Source organism: Euprymna scolopes, chromosome 46 (assembly GCF_053919585.1).
Source record: "Euprymna scolopes isolate OS-2025 chromosome 46, ASM5391958v1, whole genome shotgun sequence".
NCBI lineage: Eukaryota > Metazoa > Mollusca > Cephalopoda > Sepiida > Sepiolidae > Euprymna > Euprymna scolopes.
In genome coordinates, this window is record NC_136527.1 from 73,761,424 (window position 1) to 73,778,276 (window position 16,853).

Consider the following 16,853-nt stretch of genomic DNA (forward strand, 5'->3'; position numbering starts at 1 on the left):
ACTTAACACAAGGAAGCTGTCATATTTCACGACTGTGCATACATAGTCACAAAACAGTTGAAAACAGATAAAAATACGGTCACCCCGCCACATACCACTTTTTACAATTTTTACCCCTTAGCAGCCTTTCTTTTTGGAATGGAATCTGATTAAAAAGTTTTTCACATGTCTGAATACCCTATATATCGAATTTCAAGTCTGTAGATCAAAAATTTGTTGAGTATATAGGCTGAGAAGTGTCCTCGCACATATTCTCACGTTTATAGATATGTAGACAGATATAGATTATGGTATGTGTTCTTCAGAATTGTCTGATCTATTCCCTGCTTCCTTTGTTACAGCTTGTTTGACTCATTGGTCTAGTGGTCTTCATCAAAAGCAGCCTCTCTCACAGATGTGATGTTGCTAGTCTCAGTCTTTTCTACAAATACTATTTTTCAAAATTCTATACTCGTTTAGTCCCAGCTCGTTTGACTAACTGGTCTCGTGATTCTGTCAATACACTAGTCTCAGTCTTCCCTACAAATATTATTATGATATGCGTTCCTCAAAATTGTCTGAACTATTCCCTGCTTCGTTTGTTCCAGCCTGTTTGACTCGTTAAGTCTAGTGGTCTTCATCAATTTGCTATTTTAAAACCTCATTCTAATACAGATATGCTTCCTTTGTTACAGGTTGTTTGACTCATTGGTCTAGTGGTCTTCATCAATTTGCTGCTTTAATACCTCATGATGATACAGCTTCCTTTTCCAAGAACTGCAAGCTTGTGGAACTCTACCTGCTCACGTTCTTGCTAGTCTCTTATATCAAGTGGCTTCACACCTTGTCTGGAGCGATTTCCATGAAAAAAAAAAAAAAAAAAAATACCATTAATACTTACGTAAACCAAGAATTTCAATTTACTTTTCAAATTCTTATATTTGCGCTTGTAATCCACTTGGAAGTCGATGGCGTTTTCTGGGGATGAGAAGAGAAAAAAAACTTTAAAAAAAAAAAAAAAAAAAAAAAACTCGTGAATCTTTCTATCGAACTCGTGAATCTGCACGGAATTTCGAACGAAACACTTTTTTTAATCCACGAGGGTAACATACTCTTGTTCCGCCAGAAAAAAGTCCTAAGTAATTCGCAATTGTACTTTCAATGTCGTCCACATGAGGATTAAACATTCAACTTCCAGATGAGTATAAACGTTACAATTGAATTTACCAAGTACTTTATCCACTATGTAACGGGTCCTTGCAGTGTGATAAAATTCAGTTGTAAGGGTACACTCTTCTACTCTTGAAGGTTTAATCCACAGTGCGGGCGATATTCAAAATACAATCGCGAATTACTTACGACTTTACCTAGTCATGACTGACAAAATGATAGCATGCTACTTCCGTGGAGTTGTGTTAGGAATTTCGTACAGATTCCCGAGTTTGATAGAAAGATTCCCGAGTTTGACATAAAGATCTCCAACTTTGACAAGATACGCATAAAGAAAGACGGAGGTTACATCAACCGAAACCTTCTGAAAATAACACTCAAGATGTGAACAGTAGTCCGATCAATCTAAATAATACGAATAAAACGTTTAATTTAATGAGAAGAGAGACGCTGTTGATAAAATGTTTTATGAATTTTAATGTTGGAATGAGAAGAGAAAAAAAGTTTAAAAAAAAAAAGAAAGAAAGAAAACGTGAAATGTGGACATGTTTAAGTGTGCATAATAGAAAAACAAAATGGGGGGGGGGGGTAGGGGTCAAACAAACAAATGAAAAATACAATAAGTAAATATTACCAAAGGCCAGATAAGTTAACTCTTCTATCTACCTGAATAAGTTTTTTTTTAACTTATTTTAAAGCGTTTATTTATATTGAAACGAAAACAGTAGGCAACATGGGCTTTTTTGTAGCTTGAATAGGCAACATGGCCGACCAATGCTGACGTCATGTAGAAACTTAAAATTGTGAAATGTGGATATAGGAACGAAATACATTTTAGTAATACAATATACGGTGGTGTCCAAAACTAAGGGACAAAATCTTAAAACCTAATATTTGTTAGAAACAACAACTGCGAAAAGCTGAAGCTTTTCGATTTTGTCCCTTAATTTTGGACGTTCCTATTTTGAAAATAAATAATTGTTATAATTCTTTTTCTATCCTTTGCAAATGATTCAAATTTTAATATGTTATTAGGGATGATAACGACTACCAGTTGCCAAAATTTCAGCTTTTCACAGTTGTCATTTCTAACAAATATTAGGTTTAAAATTTTGTCCCTTAATTTTGGACGCTACTATACAAACTATCTATATATAGATATAGATAGTTTGTACAGTAGCGTCCAAAATTTATATTATATAATATAAAGCTGTGTGTATGTGTGTGTGTGTGTGTGTGTGTGTGTGTGTGTGGGTCTGGTCACGAATAGGATCCTATATGGTTGACTATTTTAAAAAACTGATTACATATAATGAGAGAAGATGTATCGAGACACAGGAATGGGTATGTTTGATCTGACATAATGATGATTCATTAAAATTGTGGGGTCTGCGTTCGCTCCTGGTCCACAAAGTATGGAAATAAAAAATGAAAAAATGAAAAAAAAAAAACGTTTACAAGTGTTTTTGATATAGATGTACATAATAATACTTTGATAAGTATGTTTTAACTTAAATAGGGATGGTATAATAAAAAGAAACTTCTCAATTTTGTCCCTTACTCTTGGACGTTCCTATTTTGAAAATAAATAATTGTTATAATTCTTTTTCTATCCTTTGCAAATGATTCAAATTTGGATGATAACGACCACCAGTTGCCAAAATTTCAGCTTTTCACATTTGTCATTTCTAACAAATATTAGGTTTTAAAATTTTGTCTAGAAGTGTAAGCCATTTTGAGTTTCAGAACAGTTTCAGATGGTTCGCCGTTACACACAAGTCCTGGTAGGTGACTTGTTTGTAGTAGACAGTTCCACAGAACAAAATATTCTTACTGTGTTGAAACCCGGGAAAAGAACATGTGAAATTGCTCCAGAAAAAGTTTAATATTTATGAAGCAATTCTGGTTTTTGATTGGTTGGTAGCAGAATGTGAATTAATTCGATTCGTCAGTTCTTAGCAGCATCGTTTATAAATAGAATCGTCCGACTGTGTGGGATCATACCCCCATTATCAACCCAAAATATTGCAACATTTTGTCCTTTAGTTTTGGACGTTACTATATATATATATATATATATATATATATATATATAATTTGAGGTTGCTATTTTTCAAAGGTGGGGTAACCAGTGAAATATAACGAGGTTATACAAGAGTGCTCAATACAGAAGTCGAGCAAGTTACATTTTAAATTTGTCTTTACATAAGCAGTAGTTTGAAATATAATAAGTCTACAGATGTACCTCTCCACTGTACTGTATACCGATACTCTATGGCTGACTGGGATAGCTTCCGTACATTCATATCTGATCTACCTCTCCATTCCATGTTTAAAAAGGATGTGTCCTCTATAGTATCAGACCTGACCGAATGGTAACTTGTTGGCATAGACCAATTCATACCATCTAAAAAATTCAAACAAAAACCTAACAGCCAGCCATGGTTTTCCGCGGAATGTGCTGCTACCATCCCACATAGAAATCACTTTTTCCATAGCTACCAACGTAATAGATGCACTGAGACTAAAGCTGCTTTCAGGACCGTCAGCAACCACTGTAAAAGAGTAATAAAAAATGCAAGAGAGCTAGATGCTCAATCCGTTAAGTCCAAAGTAGCTGAGCAGCGGCTTGGTTCCCACCAGTTCTGTCAAATAGCAAATAGGATCCTGAACTGAAGCATGCGTTTTATCCCAACCATCATCAATGGTCCAGAGGTCATCTCGTCAGCATCCGACAAGGCCAAACTATTTGCCAAGAACTTTGCAGCAAATTCTACCCTATGCGACGAAGGCCATCAACTCTCCGTATTTCCTCCTACAACACACAACACGCTAGGTAACATACAAGTATCTGTGCGTAAGGTCGCCAAGCTAATCAAGAACCTTGATTCCAGTAAAGCAACTGGCCCTGACGGTATTCCAATTATAGTATTAAAAAAGCTACAACCAGAAATTGCCCCCATACTTACCAAACTGTTTAAGGGTTGCCTTAAGGAGAAGTGCTTTCCAACACCCTGGAAGACCTCATCAGTATGCCCTGTATTTAAGAATTAAGGTGATAAGTCATCTCCCTCTCAATACAGACCAATAAGTCTCCTGAGTGTCATGAGTAAGTTGTTGGAATCCATATTAAATAAAGAAGTAGTCAACCACCTCAACAGAAATAACCTTCTTAGCGACACGCAATATGGCTTCCGTTCTGCTAGATCTACAGCTGACGTGCTAACAGTTATATCACATAGAATTAGCGAATCTCTCGACAAAGGCTTCATTTCTAGGGCAATTGCTCTTGACATATCAAAGGCCTTCGATAAGGTATGGCATAAAGACCTACTTCACAAGATTTTCAGCTACGGTATAACTGGAAATGTTTTCTCTATCATTAAATCATTTCTTTCTGATAGGCCCATAAGAGTAGTGGTTGATGGGCAGAAATCAGAGGCCCACAGTATTAATGCTGTAGTCCCTCAGGGGTCCATCCTGGGCCCAACTCTCTTCTTGATCTACATCAATGATCTCCCAAAATACATACTTAAATCATTCGTTCACATCTATGCTGATGACACGATTATTTATGGCAACACATCAAAGGCCGTAAATGGCAACGATCTCTCTGATTCTCTCTCTTCAGATCTTGAGCGCATGGTTCAGTGGGGGAAGATGTGGCTGGTTACCTTTAATGCATCTAAGACCAAGCTCCTATCTCTACATCATAAACGCTCTGATCCCCATCTGGCATTGATTGAAATGAATGTCTCTCGTCTAGGGGAGTCTCCATGTTTTGATAAGCTTCTGGGTTTGACCTTTACTCCTGATCTGAAATGGAACACATACATCAAGTCTGTGGCCAAGGTTGCTGGGAAAATGGTGGGATCCTTCTATCACTCCAGAAGATATCTCACTGCAATTCTCTATCTGTATAAAAGCCAAGTACGTCCAAGGATGGAGTACTGCTGCCACATCTGGGCAGGAGCTACTAAAAACAGCCTATCCTGCCTTGACAGAGTACAAAATAGAGTTTGTGGCTTGGTGGGGGATGCTCTTTTCTCTTCCCTGCAACCTCTCTCCCACAGAAGAGACGTTGTGAGCCTGTCTCTGTTTTATCGTTATTTCCATGGCAAGTGCTCGTCTGAGCTCCATTCTCTGGTCCCTCCCCCGCCAAACTTTCACGAAAAACACCCGACTAGCTGAAACCAATGTCAATAATTTTCCCCACTCTTTATCCGTGCCTAAATCAAAACGTAGATTCCATGAACAAAGCTTCTTTCTTAGAACTGCACGGCTGTGGAACTCTCTGCCGCTTGCCTCTTTCTCCCCTGAATTCAACTTGGATGTCTTCAAGTCCAACAGAAACAAATTCCTGATGAACCGCCCTCTTAAGTAAGAAACTTTATCAAATCCCCAATACTAACTATTACTACGATACTATCCCATTGATTACTGTACACACAATAACCCTTATCCCCGAGTGGCTCCTGGGCCTTGATAAGTGGTGACCCCCATGTAAAAAAAAAAAAAAACAACAAAAAAAACAATTTGTTATGATACCGAGCAAAAGAGCTAGTGTTAAAGATGGGGATGGGTGTCGGCGCTTTAAACTGAGTTATCTCCCCTTAGCATTTTCCAAAATGTCTGCCTTCAACGCGCTGTCATAAAAACGTGTTTTTCTGCTGGAAAAAAAAAACAAAAAAAAAACATCTACTCGATCAAATTAAGTGAAATTTTTTTTTTCGGAGATCTCCAGTCCAAAACGGATACATACAATATAACCTTTTTTTTTTTTTTTTTTTCGATATTTTCATTTTTTAATGTGTTGATTAAACTGTACAAGTGCCAATCTTTTACAACTAAATTGATTGTTGGTCTTAAATTATATTCGTTGTCTTGGTGCTTTATTATAATTTATCATATTTTCCAAAACTACACAGTGGAACGATAAAATTGTCACTTAGAAAAGACAACATGATTCCATTTCCGTTTGATGAAAACTGTTTTTTTTTTTTTCTTGTTGCAGACCATCTACTAGTCGGCCAGTTATGTACAAATCCCAAGAGCGATAGGAGTCTTCTATCATGTCTGAAAATGACACAATGTTCAACGAGTGAGATCGGAGATGCGCCACTGTACAACTCATGCTCTCTACTGATCCATCTTATGACAATATGGCCATTGCCAGCACCCTCAAAGCGCATCGATGGATTGCCACAAATAACAAGGACATGCCCAGGATACTGAAAACTAAGTTTCCGGCAACGGTTGTGGTCTTTGGTGTGGTTTCAAGTGAGAGCAATTGATGAATCGCCTGTGGAAATCTCTCTCTCTTTTTTTTTTTTTTTATTACATTTTCATCCCAAACAAGGCACATTGCCACTGTGATGTAGGAGGCTACTATCAGGGGCAGCAGCTACTGGGGCACTATGTTGGGATTTGGGCAGCAAGATGTCGGTTCACATTACACTTGAACTTCTGCATGTCAGTACAGTTAGGGAAGCAGAGACCTGGAATGGAATTCCAGAGTCTAGCGGTTCTGGGGAAGAAACTACTGGAGTAGCAAGATCTTCTACATCTAGGGATCTCTACTGTGTGGGGGTGGGATTTAGCTGCCTGTCAGGTTTGTCGAGGGTGTCTACGTCGTGGGGGCACAAGTGTCTGCAGTTCGTCAGAACATTCACCATTAAAATACTTGTAGAACAGGCAGAGGGATGTAACATTTCGTCGATAGGACAGAGGCTGAAGCTTAGATGCCAGTTCAGGGCCTATCAGATTGGCGACTCTCTTTTGAACCTTGTCTAGGAGCGAGAGACTAGCAGCAGATGCACCAGCCCAAATGTGACAACAATACTCCATACATGGGCGAATGGTGGCCTTATAGAGGTATAGGATACTTTCAGGTGTCAGTAGTTTTCTAACACGCTAGAGAGAGCCTACCTTCTTCGCAGCGGCCCTGGCAATGTTTTCAATATAATTGTTCCAACTCATGTTTCCTGTGAACATTAGGCCAAGCAGTTTGAAAGATGTACTCTCAGACAGGGAGTCACTGGCCATTGCTATTGGTGGCAGAGAAGGTTTCTTGTAATTATTGAAGGAAACCAGTTTAGTCTTGGCAGCATTGAATGTGACCATCTATTTTTTGTCCCCATTCCACTACAGATTGGTCATCCTCTAGTGTTTTTGCCATTTCTTTAGATATGTGTTCATTTGTTTTCCTGCCATGCCTGTTATAGAGTGTGGTGTCATCAGCATATATACCCATCTCAGAGGCAGTTTTGTCAGGAGGTCATTAATAAATATTAGGAACAATAGAGGTTCAAGGAGGCACTCCCGCATTTATATTACACTGTTTAGATGTACGACCGTTGAGGACAACCTGGATTTTTCTCTTATCTAAGAAGGATTTAATTATGTTAAGGATTTAATTATGTTAAGTATGATTTAATTTTCCTGAGGAGGCCCTCATGCCATACCCTGTCAAAAGCCTTAGATATATCTAGAGCTACCGCTCTACCCTCCCCCGCTTTGTCCAGTGAATGGTATATACGTTCAGAGATTACAGTGAGGATGCCTGCTGTGGAACTGGCTTGTCTAAATCCATATTGTTTGTCAGTCAGAAGTTTAGCATCTGTAAGGTGACGGACTAGAGCATGGTTAATTATGATCTCAAATATTTTGGCAAAAAGTGGGAGGAGGCTAATGAGGTGATAATTTGATGGGTCAGTTCTTTCGCCAGAATTCTTGAACAACAGCCCGGGAAGCATGATTCATTAAGGCATTTGTTGTAGAGTTTGGAGAGAACTGGAGCTACTTCGGCTAAGCACTTTTTTAATAGCACAGCTGGGATGAGATCAGGTCCACATGCTTTTGACGTGTCAAGGTTTTTTATGATAGCATGTACCTGAGCAGGGGTGATTTGTAGATCGTCTCGCGTGGCGTCTGTCCACAAAGGAAAGTCAGGCAGGGGGTGGTTGGAAGGGTCCAGTGTGGAGTTTGAGGCAAACCGGCTGGCAAGCATATTAGCCTTGTCGGTTGCTGAACAAACAACCTCGTAATTGTTGGTTAGCGGAGGAATTGTTGATTGCCTATTATTTACTACACTGTTGTACATTTTCCAGAAGTCACGAGTTCCTAATTTTTGTGCTTCGATGCGTTTTTTAGTGGTTTCAGTAAATTCTCTATTAGCTGTCGCTATTTCTTTCTTAACGTTACTTCTAGCTTCTATATACTTATGTCTGTTTGAACTGGACTTATGTCGGTTAAATCTGCGGTATGCATGCTGCCTTTGAGCAATGGCAGTTGCGCAAGTAGAAGTAAACCATTGGGGAGAGTGGGGCTTGCCTGTTTCCCACCTGACTACAATTTTTATGTCTTCAAGTCCAACATAAACAAATTCCTGATGAACCGCCCCCTTAAGTAAGGCACTTCATCAGATCTCCATTACTAGCGATTACTATGATATTGTCCCATTGATTACTGTACACGCAATAACCCATATCCCCGAGTGGCCTCTGGGCCTTGATAAGTGGTGACTTCCTTGTAAAAAAAAAAAAAAGCTGATGAACTGCCCCCTTAAGTAAGACAATTTATCAGATCTCCATTACTAGCGATTACTATCATTATTTCCATGGCAGGTGCTCGTCTGAGCTCCAATCCCTCGTCCCCCTCGCCAATCTTTCACGAGAAACACCCGTCTGGCTGAAACTACTGTCAATAATTTTCCCCACTCTTTATCCGTGCCTAAATCAAAACATAGATTCCATGAACAAAGTTTCTTTCTTAGCTTAGAACTGCACACATGTGGAACTCTCTGCCCTTTACCTGTTTCCCACCTGACTACAACTTGGACGTCTTCAAGTCCAACATGAACAAATTTCTGACAAACCGCCCCCCTTAAGTAAGACACTCTATCAAAACCCCCAATACTAATGATTACTACAATACTATCTCATTGATTACTGTACACGCAATAACCCTTATCCCAGAGTGGCCTCCGGGCCTTGATAAGTGGTGACTTCCTTGTAAAAAAAAAAAAAAGAAGCTTAGCTTCAGGAGTGCTATGACTTTATGCCCTTCTCTCACTAGCCCACCCTCTCACCCGACTTGAACCCGCTGGACTACTTCCTTTGGTCAAAAGGTCAGGAACATTATCAATATGATCTCCCACAACACCAAAGTGCTAGCCTGATTGCCACCATCTGCTTAGCTCCTGCTGGCGCTTGTGGAAAAAGCATGCTCCTTGTTCCAGACCTGTATCAAGGCAGTGATTGAGGCTGAGAGTGGTTACCTTGAATAGATGTCAGCTCTACTTCATAATCAAGTTACCTGAATTGATTGTTTCAATAAAAGTTTTAAAATAAAGTTGTATTATTGTTTTCTTTAGGGCGACAATTTTATTGTTCCATTATTACTGAAAATTTTTTTTTTTTTTTTTTTTACATAGACGTCACCACTTATCAAGGCCGATAGGCCACTCAAGGATAAGGGTTAAAGAGTGTAGAGTAGTCAAAAGGACAATATAGTAATCGGTAGTAATGAAAGTTCGGTAAATTTGTTAACCTAAGTGGAACGGCTCATCAGAAACTTGTTCACGTTGGACTTGAAGACAACCATATTATAGAAAGTTGGAAAGCAGGAAAACGGAAGACAATTTCACAGGCGTGCAGTTCTAAGGAAGAAACTTTGATCATGGAATCTACGTTTAGGTTTAGGCACAGATAAAGAGTGGGGAAAATTATTGATAATGTTTTCAGCTAGTCTAGTGTTTCTTGTGAAAGTTTGGCGAGGGGGGACCATAGATTGAAGCTCAGTCGAACACTTTCCATGAAAATAACGATAAAGCAGAGACAAACTCGCAACATCTCTTCTGTGAGATAGAGGTTGCAGCGAAGAGAAAAGGACATCTCCCACCAAGCCCCGAAGTCTATTTTGAACTCTATCAAGGCAGGACAAGTCTTTTCTAGCAGCTCCTGCCCATATGTGGCAACAGTACTCCATCCTTGGACGTATCTGGCTCTTATATATATATAGATATATATATATAGATGGTCAATGTTATGATTCTTTCCAACTAAAAAAAAAAAAAAAACTTTTCAATGACTGCTTTTATCGCTTTCCAGGGATGCTGAAAACGAATATAGCATTTAAAAGTGGCGTAGAGAAATAGTTTTTATGACATGAAGAAATTACTTTTACAAAAAGTGGGGGATCACTTTTCTATATAAATTTAACATAAAATGAGCACCCACTTTTCGGCCACCTAGTAATTTTTTTTTTTTTTTTAAATTTTAAATTTGCCGCAAACAAGTAGTTTTCCGGATATTAAGCAATGTAATTCCTTATGTTATCAGTCGTGGTCATTTCTGTGTGCACAAGTGTGTGCATATTTTTGGCGCGTGGAAAATTACATGTTTGCGGCAAATATTAACGTGATATTCGTTTTCAGCATACCCGAAAACTTTCAAAAGTAGTCATTTTAATAGTGATTGTTAAGGTAGGGAGTAAGTAAAAATTTTACCCCCCCCCCCCGAAAAAAAACATTATCTCTATGTGGCCAGAAAGTGGGTGTTCATTTTATGTTAAATTTATATAGAAAAGTGATCCCTATTTTTTTTTAGAAGAGTTATTTCTCCATATTAGGAAAACCATTTCTCGGCGACACTTTTAAATGTTATATTCGTTTTTAGCATACTCGAAAACATTTAGAAGTCGTCATTGTAAATTTGTTTTTTAATTTGGAGTTGGAAAGAATCTTTGACATTGACCAAATCTTTATGATAAGCATACCCGTCATGGAACTTAGATGTCATATTCCAAAAATCACGAAAACATACGAAGAAGTTTTCTTAGTGAAAGTGCACTGGGGGACCACCCAAAAACTTACCTTTAAGAAGTTGATTACAGGGAGGTTGAAAATAAGAAAATGTCTTTCAGAATAAACACCCTCAACCTCCCCATGTTAAGAACGGCTTTTGGAATAAACACTTTTTGGAAGTTGGACAACCAGTGCACATTGACAGTTATATATATTACACACACACACACACACACACACGACACACACACATAGAAAATCATTTTTGAGCGATTTTGATAGTCCTTTACAGGGATGGTTTTGATGTCGATAGTTCGAATTGAGTTGTCTCCACCTTATTTATAAAGCATGGCGGATCAAAAAATAGTTTTCCGCTTAGTCATAAAATCTGATTTTATTTTCTTATTTTAAAAAAAAAAAAAGGTGCTTATGCACTTATATTACCGTGCTATTTATTTTTTAAAAAAGTATTTTCAAATTAAATTCAAGTTTTACGATATTTTTTAAAAATCAAATCGTTAGGTGAAAGTACAGAATAATTACAAAAACACCCTCTCCTCCTCATGTTAAGAAAGTTACTTTTCTACTAAACTGGACAATTTTTTTAATGTTCTCATTTAATGTAATATGTTTATTCAGCTCGAAAAACGTACAGTGTTTACCGATGTATTGGAAAATTTAAAATGGCGCCCGTCCCCCGACTCTCTCCTGAACACGGTAAGTTTGGGAAAATGAGTTTTAAAAAAATATATACAAAATACTGTTAGAAACTCGCTCAATATATGTTATCGTGACATAGGCGGACATATATTCGGTGGGTTTTTAACAATATTTTGTATAATTTTTTATTTTTTTTTACTCATTTTCCCAAACTTACCGTGTTCAAGATAGAGTCGAGCGCCATTTTTAATTTTCCAATATATCGGTAAACACTATATTTTTCGAGCTGAATAAACATGTTACGTTGTTACTCATGCACTTATTGATCCGTGCTGAAATAATAACGTTATTATTTTTTTTTATTTTTTATTTTTTATTTTTTTCCACAGTGATCACCACTTATCAAGGCCCGGAAGCCACTCAGGGATAAGGGTTATTGCAAGTACATTACGTTAGTGAGGAAATTTGATGGAGTGTTTACTTAAGGGGGCGGTTCATTAGGAATTTGTTAACATTAGACTTGAAGACATCCAAGTTGTAGTCCGGAGGGAAGCAGGCAGACGGAACAGAGTTCCACAGGCGTGCAGTTCTAAGAAAGAAGCTTTGTTCATGGAATCAGCGTTTTGATTTAGGCACAGATATAGAGTGGGGGAAATTTTTCACAGTGGATTCAGCTAGACGGGTGTTTTTCGTGAAAGATTGGCGAGGGGGGACCAGGGATTGGAGTTCAGACGAGCACCTGCCATAAAAAAGCCATTCTTAACATGGGGAGGCGAGGGTGTTTTGTACCTATTCTGTACTTTAACCTTTCAATTGAATAATAAAAAAAAAAACATCATAAAACTTTAAATTTGGAAATAAGATTTAAAAATAGCGCGGATCAGTAAGTGCATTAGCACCGTTGGCGTTACATTAAATAAAAACATTTAAAAAATTGTCCAGTTAAGAAGAAAAAGTAACTTATCTTGCCTTTGATAACATTTATTTGTTTATATATATATATATATATATATATATATATATATATATAGTGTTATTTTTTTGACAACTTCTTCGAATTTATGTGTACAGTAATACAAACCCTGGCTTTTTAAATAGGGCTATTATTTCAGTACGGTAGCATAAGTAGGTGCCAGTGCACTTACTGATCCGCGCTATTTTTTTTAAATCGTATTTCCAAGTTTAATTAAAGTTTTATATATTTTTTATTCAATTGTAAGGTTAAAGTACAGAATAGGTACAAAACACCCTCCCCTCCCAATGTTAAGAACAGCTTTTTAAATAATAGCGTTATTATTACAGTACGGTAACATAAGTGCACTAGTTCCCATAAGTGTATAAGTACAAAAATATATAGTTGATCAATTTACGTGCTTTTTGTAACATGACACATTTGTTCCGTGACTGGTGCGAACATTATAAGTTTTTTAAAAGATCTTTCTCTGATTTTTGTTGATAAAATACGGTAAGAACCCAATACTGTTTTACTTTCACATTCCGGAAATAACTGGTGATCGATCGATATCGTCTTGGTTTGATTTTTATTTTATTTCATACGAATAATAACTGAAACCGTGTACATTAATTTAATTGTAATATTAATTTTAAATTGAATTTAAAAAAAAATCAATTATTCTTTTGCTGAAGTAAAACATGTTACTTTAAAATCCAAAATAAAATCCGTATCAATAACAAAACAAATACAATTATCACTTCTCTTCTTAAATAAGTAAGCGATTGTTTAATTTGTATTCAAACTCACCTGTATTTGTTACCGATGCTGCAGCTGGGGCTGAGACGGGCATCATTATTATTTAAACAATTTTCTCCTTCAAAGATTTAATTCAATATATTTACTTTTTTTCTTTTACAAATAATACATAATAACAAAAAAAAAAAAATCCGTTTTTCTCATGCGGTTGTGTAAAACGTCACAAAAATCGCTGTAACGTAAACTTCCGGTTCTGTGGCGCTGCTTCCGGAAACGGAAGTACAAAGTTATGTGTACTACGTCATCACGTTTGTCTTCCTTTTCAGTAACCACGGTTTAGGTGAGTGTACCTTTAATTTTTCATCTCTTGTTAAAATCGGTTTCCATCTCCATTTTTAAATGCAATTTTTATCATCAAATGTGATAAACGTATTTTTTGTTCTTTGCTTATTATTAACTGTATATTTTGTTTATCTTATTCCGTTTAAAAATGCTGTTTTAGGGATATTTTTTTTCTAGGAGATATCTTCCTATCCGGTTTTTTTTATCATGGCGAGCTATTATTTTTTTATTTATTTTATTATATATTACATACATTTGAAGCGTTTAATATTACTCGGTTATGATTTCTCAGATTGGTTTAATTCTTTGCAGAAGTTGATTTTTATTAAACTTAGTTTCCCTGTATGCACACATACATATGGATATAATGTAATTTAAGCCGTCTTCGTTCCTGGACCATGTCGGCACCACATGGTAGGAACTAAATCTGAAAATATTGATTTAAAAAAAAAAAAAAAAAAAATGCCTTTTTCTCTTAACATTAATTCTAAATTTTATCTGAATATTAGTTTTAAGATTTTACATAATTTTCAAAATTAATACCTATTAGATTGAATTTGTTAGCTTTAAAACTGTCTGCCTTTAAAATAACATTAACATTGCATGAGCAATCTTAAAGTCGAAAAACTTCTTTTTTTTTTTTTTTTTTTTTTTTTTTTTACGACATTTAATATGGAATTGGGTACTTGTGCACTTATTGAACCGTGCTGAAATGTTATTTCGGGTTTGTATTACTGTACACATAGATTCGAAAAAGTTGTCAAACAAATATATAACAAATAAATGTTATCAAAGGCAAGATAAGTTACTTTTCTACCAAACTGGATATAATTTTCGTGTTTTTATTCAATTTAACATGTTTATTGAGCTCGAAAAATATGCAGTGTTTACCGATATGTATTGGAAAATTCAAAATGGCGCCCGATTCTCTCTTTAACACGGTAAGTTCGGGAAAAGGTGTTATAAATAATAAACTAGACAAAATACTATTTAAAAAACGCCGAATATATGTCAACTTATGTCACGGTAACATATATTGAGCGAGTTTCTAGCAGTATTTTGTATAGTTTATTATTTATAACATTTTTTCCCAAACTTACCGTGTTAAAGAGAGTGTCGGGCGCCATTTTGTATTTTCCAATACATCGGTAAACACTGTATGCTTTTCGAGCTGAATAAACATGTTCCGAAAAATATATCCAGTTAGGTAGAAAAATAACTTATCTTGCCTTTGATAACATTTATTTCTTATATATTTGTTTTTTGACAACTTTTTCGAATCTGTGGACAGTAATACAAACCCATATCGTAAAACTTTTTAACTCGAAAATACTATTTAAATAGGTGTACAAGCACCTGGAATTGTATTACTATAAACATAGATTTGACAAAGTTGTCAAAAAAATATATATGTTATAACAAATGTTATCAAAGACCAGTTACTTTTCTACCTAACTGGATACTATTTAGTGTTTATTTAATGTAGCATGTTTATTCGGTACTAGTGCAGAGAGTGATCCGGACGTAAATAACTATTTAAAAAGCCATTCTTAATATGGGGAGGGTGTTATGTACCTATTCTATACTTCAACCTTACAATTGAATTTAAAAAAAAACAAAAAAACTTAGAAATACGATTTAAAAAATAGCGCGGGTCACTCTCTGCACTAGCACCGTTTATTCAGCTCGAAAAAGTGTTTTGAAAATTATTTTGAAAGCCATTCTTAACATGGGAGGGAGGTTGTTTTGTAACTAATCTGTGCTTTGCTTCCACCTAACAATTTAATGCCTAAAAATGATATCGTAAAGCTTGAATTTACATTAAAAAAAAATTTTTTTTTTAAATAGCGCGGTGGCAAAAACGCACAAGCACGTAGTAAACTATGTTGCCTTTGGTAACGTTTATTTGTTACACTTATTTTAACCTCCTTTTCCGTGTCTATTGTATAAAAATGCTCCAAAATCCACGCCTTCAAAACAAGTTGTCATGATGGTGTGCAGTGTGCACAGAACAGATACTACCCTCTCATCTGTTTCTATTTACTTACTAGAGCTAGACACAAGGTCGGCTTTTAAATGTAGGGACAAGTGTAGCTGACTCCCTCAAAAAAAGGGTCACTCTGGATAGGAACAAAAATTTAAATTGTCTCAGGCACGAAAGATTTCTTTTCTACTGACCAAGGTTAGAAGGGGTGAATTGTAGCGTCGGAACATACTACACTATGATCTTGGGCCCGGCACATACATGAGGTCTTCCGATTACGTTTGATTATTTTTATCAACGATGGCTTTCGTGATTTTTTTTTTCCTGTTAATCTTCAGTTAAATTTATCTAAAATCCACGTGTTTTTTTTTTTTTTTTTTTTTTTTTTAAACAACGAAATCCGCACTTAACGGCGAACATGGACCCGGCGTAAACGGGTTTTAATTTAATGGGTGCTCCCTGAGGTTTTCCGTATTTTACTTTAAGACCCGTCTCACGTTCGTATATAACAAATTTTTGTTTGGGAGATTTCGGTGTGCAATCTGCAAACCGTTTCCGTCGCAAAAAAAAGTTTCCATGATATAAAGAAATTACTTTTTCGAAAAGTGGATGATCACTTTTTCATGTAAATTTAACTTAAAATGACCACCCACTTTCTGGTCACCTGAGAGAGGGGGCATTTTTTTTATTTTATTTTTTTATTTTTTTATTGGCTAAAAGGGGTGCTGGTGCACTTACTGATCCGTGCTATTTTTTTAAATCGTATTTTCAAGTTTAAAGTCTTTTTTTTCCTCCAATTGTAAGGTTAAAGTGTAAACACCCTCCCCATGTTAAGAATGGCGTTTTAAATGTTACTTCAGCACGGATCAATAAGTGCACTAGTACCATAAAAGGTTTTCTTTCACTTTCTTCGTGTTATATTTTTTTCCTCAAATTTTCCGGATTAAATAAATCACTGAACACCTTTTGCGCGTGCGCTTTTTAGGGAGCACCCATTAAATTGAACCCCGTTTACGCAGGGTCCACGTTCCCCGTGAAGTTCCATGAATTCAATGAATTCATGTTAGCCCTCACCCTTCCCCCAAACTCCTTTTATTTAGGAACATGAATTAATCAAAATACTTTTTTGAACAATTTGCTTTTTAGGAGAATAGGCGATTATTATTTATTTGTTCTTTGGGTTTTTTTTATTTTTTTTTTAA

The 16,853-nt window shown here is 36.2% G+C and overlaps 1 protein-coding gene across 2 annotated transcripts in view; it reads right to left on the minus strand.

Annotated features, from left to right (window-relative positions):
- LOC145271385 (uncharacterized) overlaps positions 1-13,549 on the minus strand; it is a 72,512-nt gene extending 58,963 nt beyond the window's left edge. The window contains exons 1-2 of one of the 2 annotated variants that reach the window (XM_080126926.1): positions 13,377-13,549; positions 881-957 (exon numbers count right to left, since the gene is read on the minus strand). In XM_080126926.1, the coding sequence (XP_079983052.1) occupies positions 881-957; positions 13,377-13,422 (123 nt within the window). In that variant the 5' untranslated portion in view covers positions 13,423-13,549. The remainder of the gene's footprint in view (positions 1-880; positions 958-13,376) is intronic. The other variant, XM_080126925.1, reaches the window with a different exon arrangement.
- Between the last annotated feature and the right edge of the window lie 3,304 nt (positions 13,550-16,853).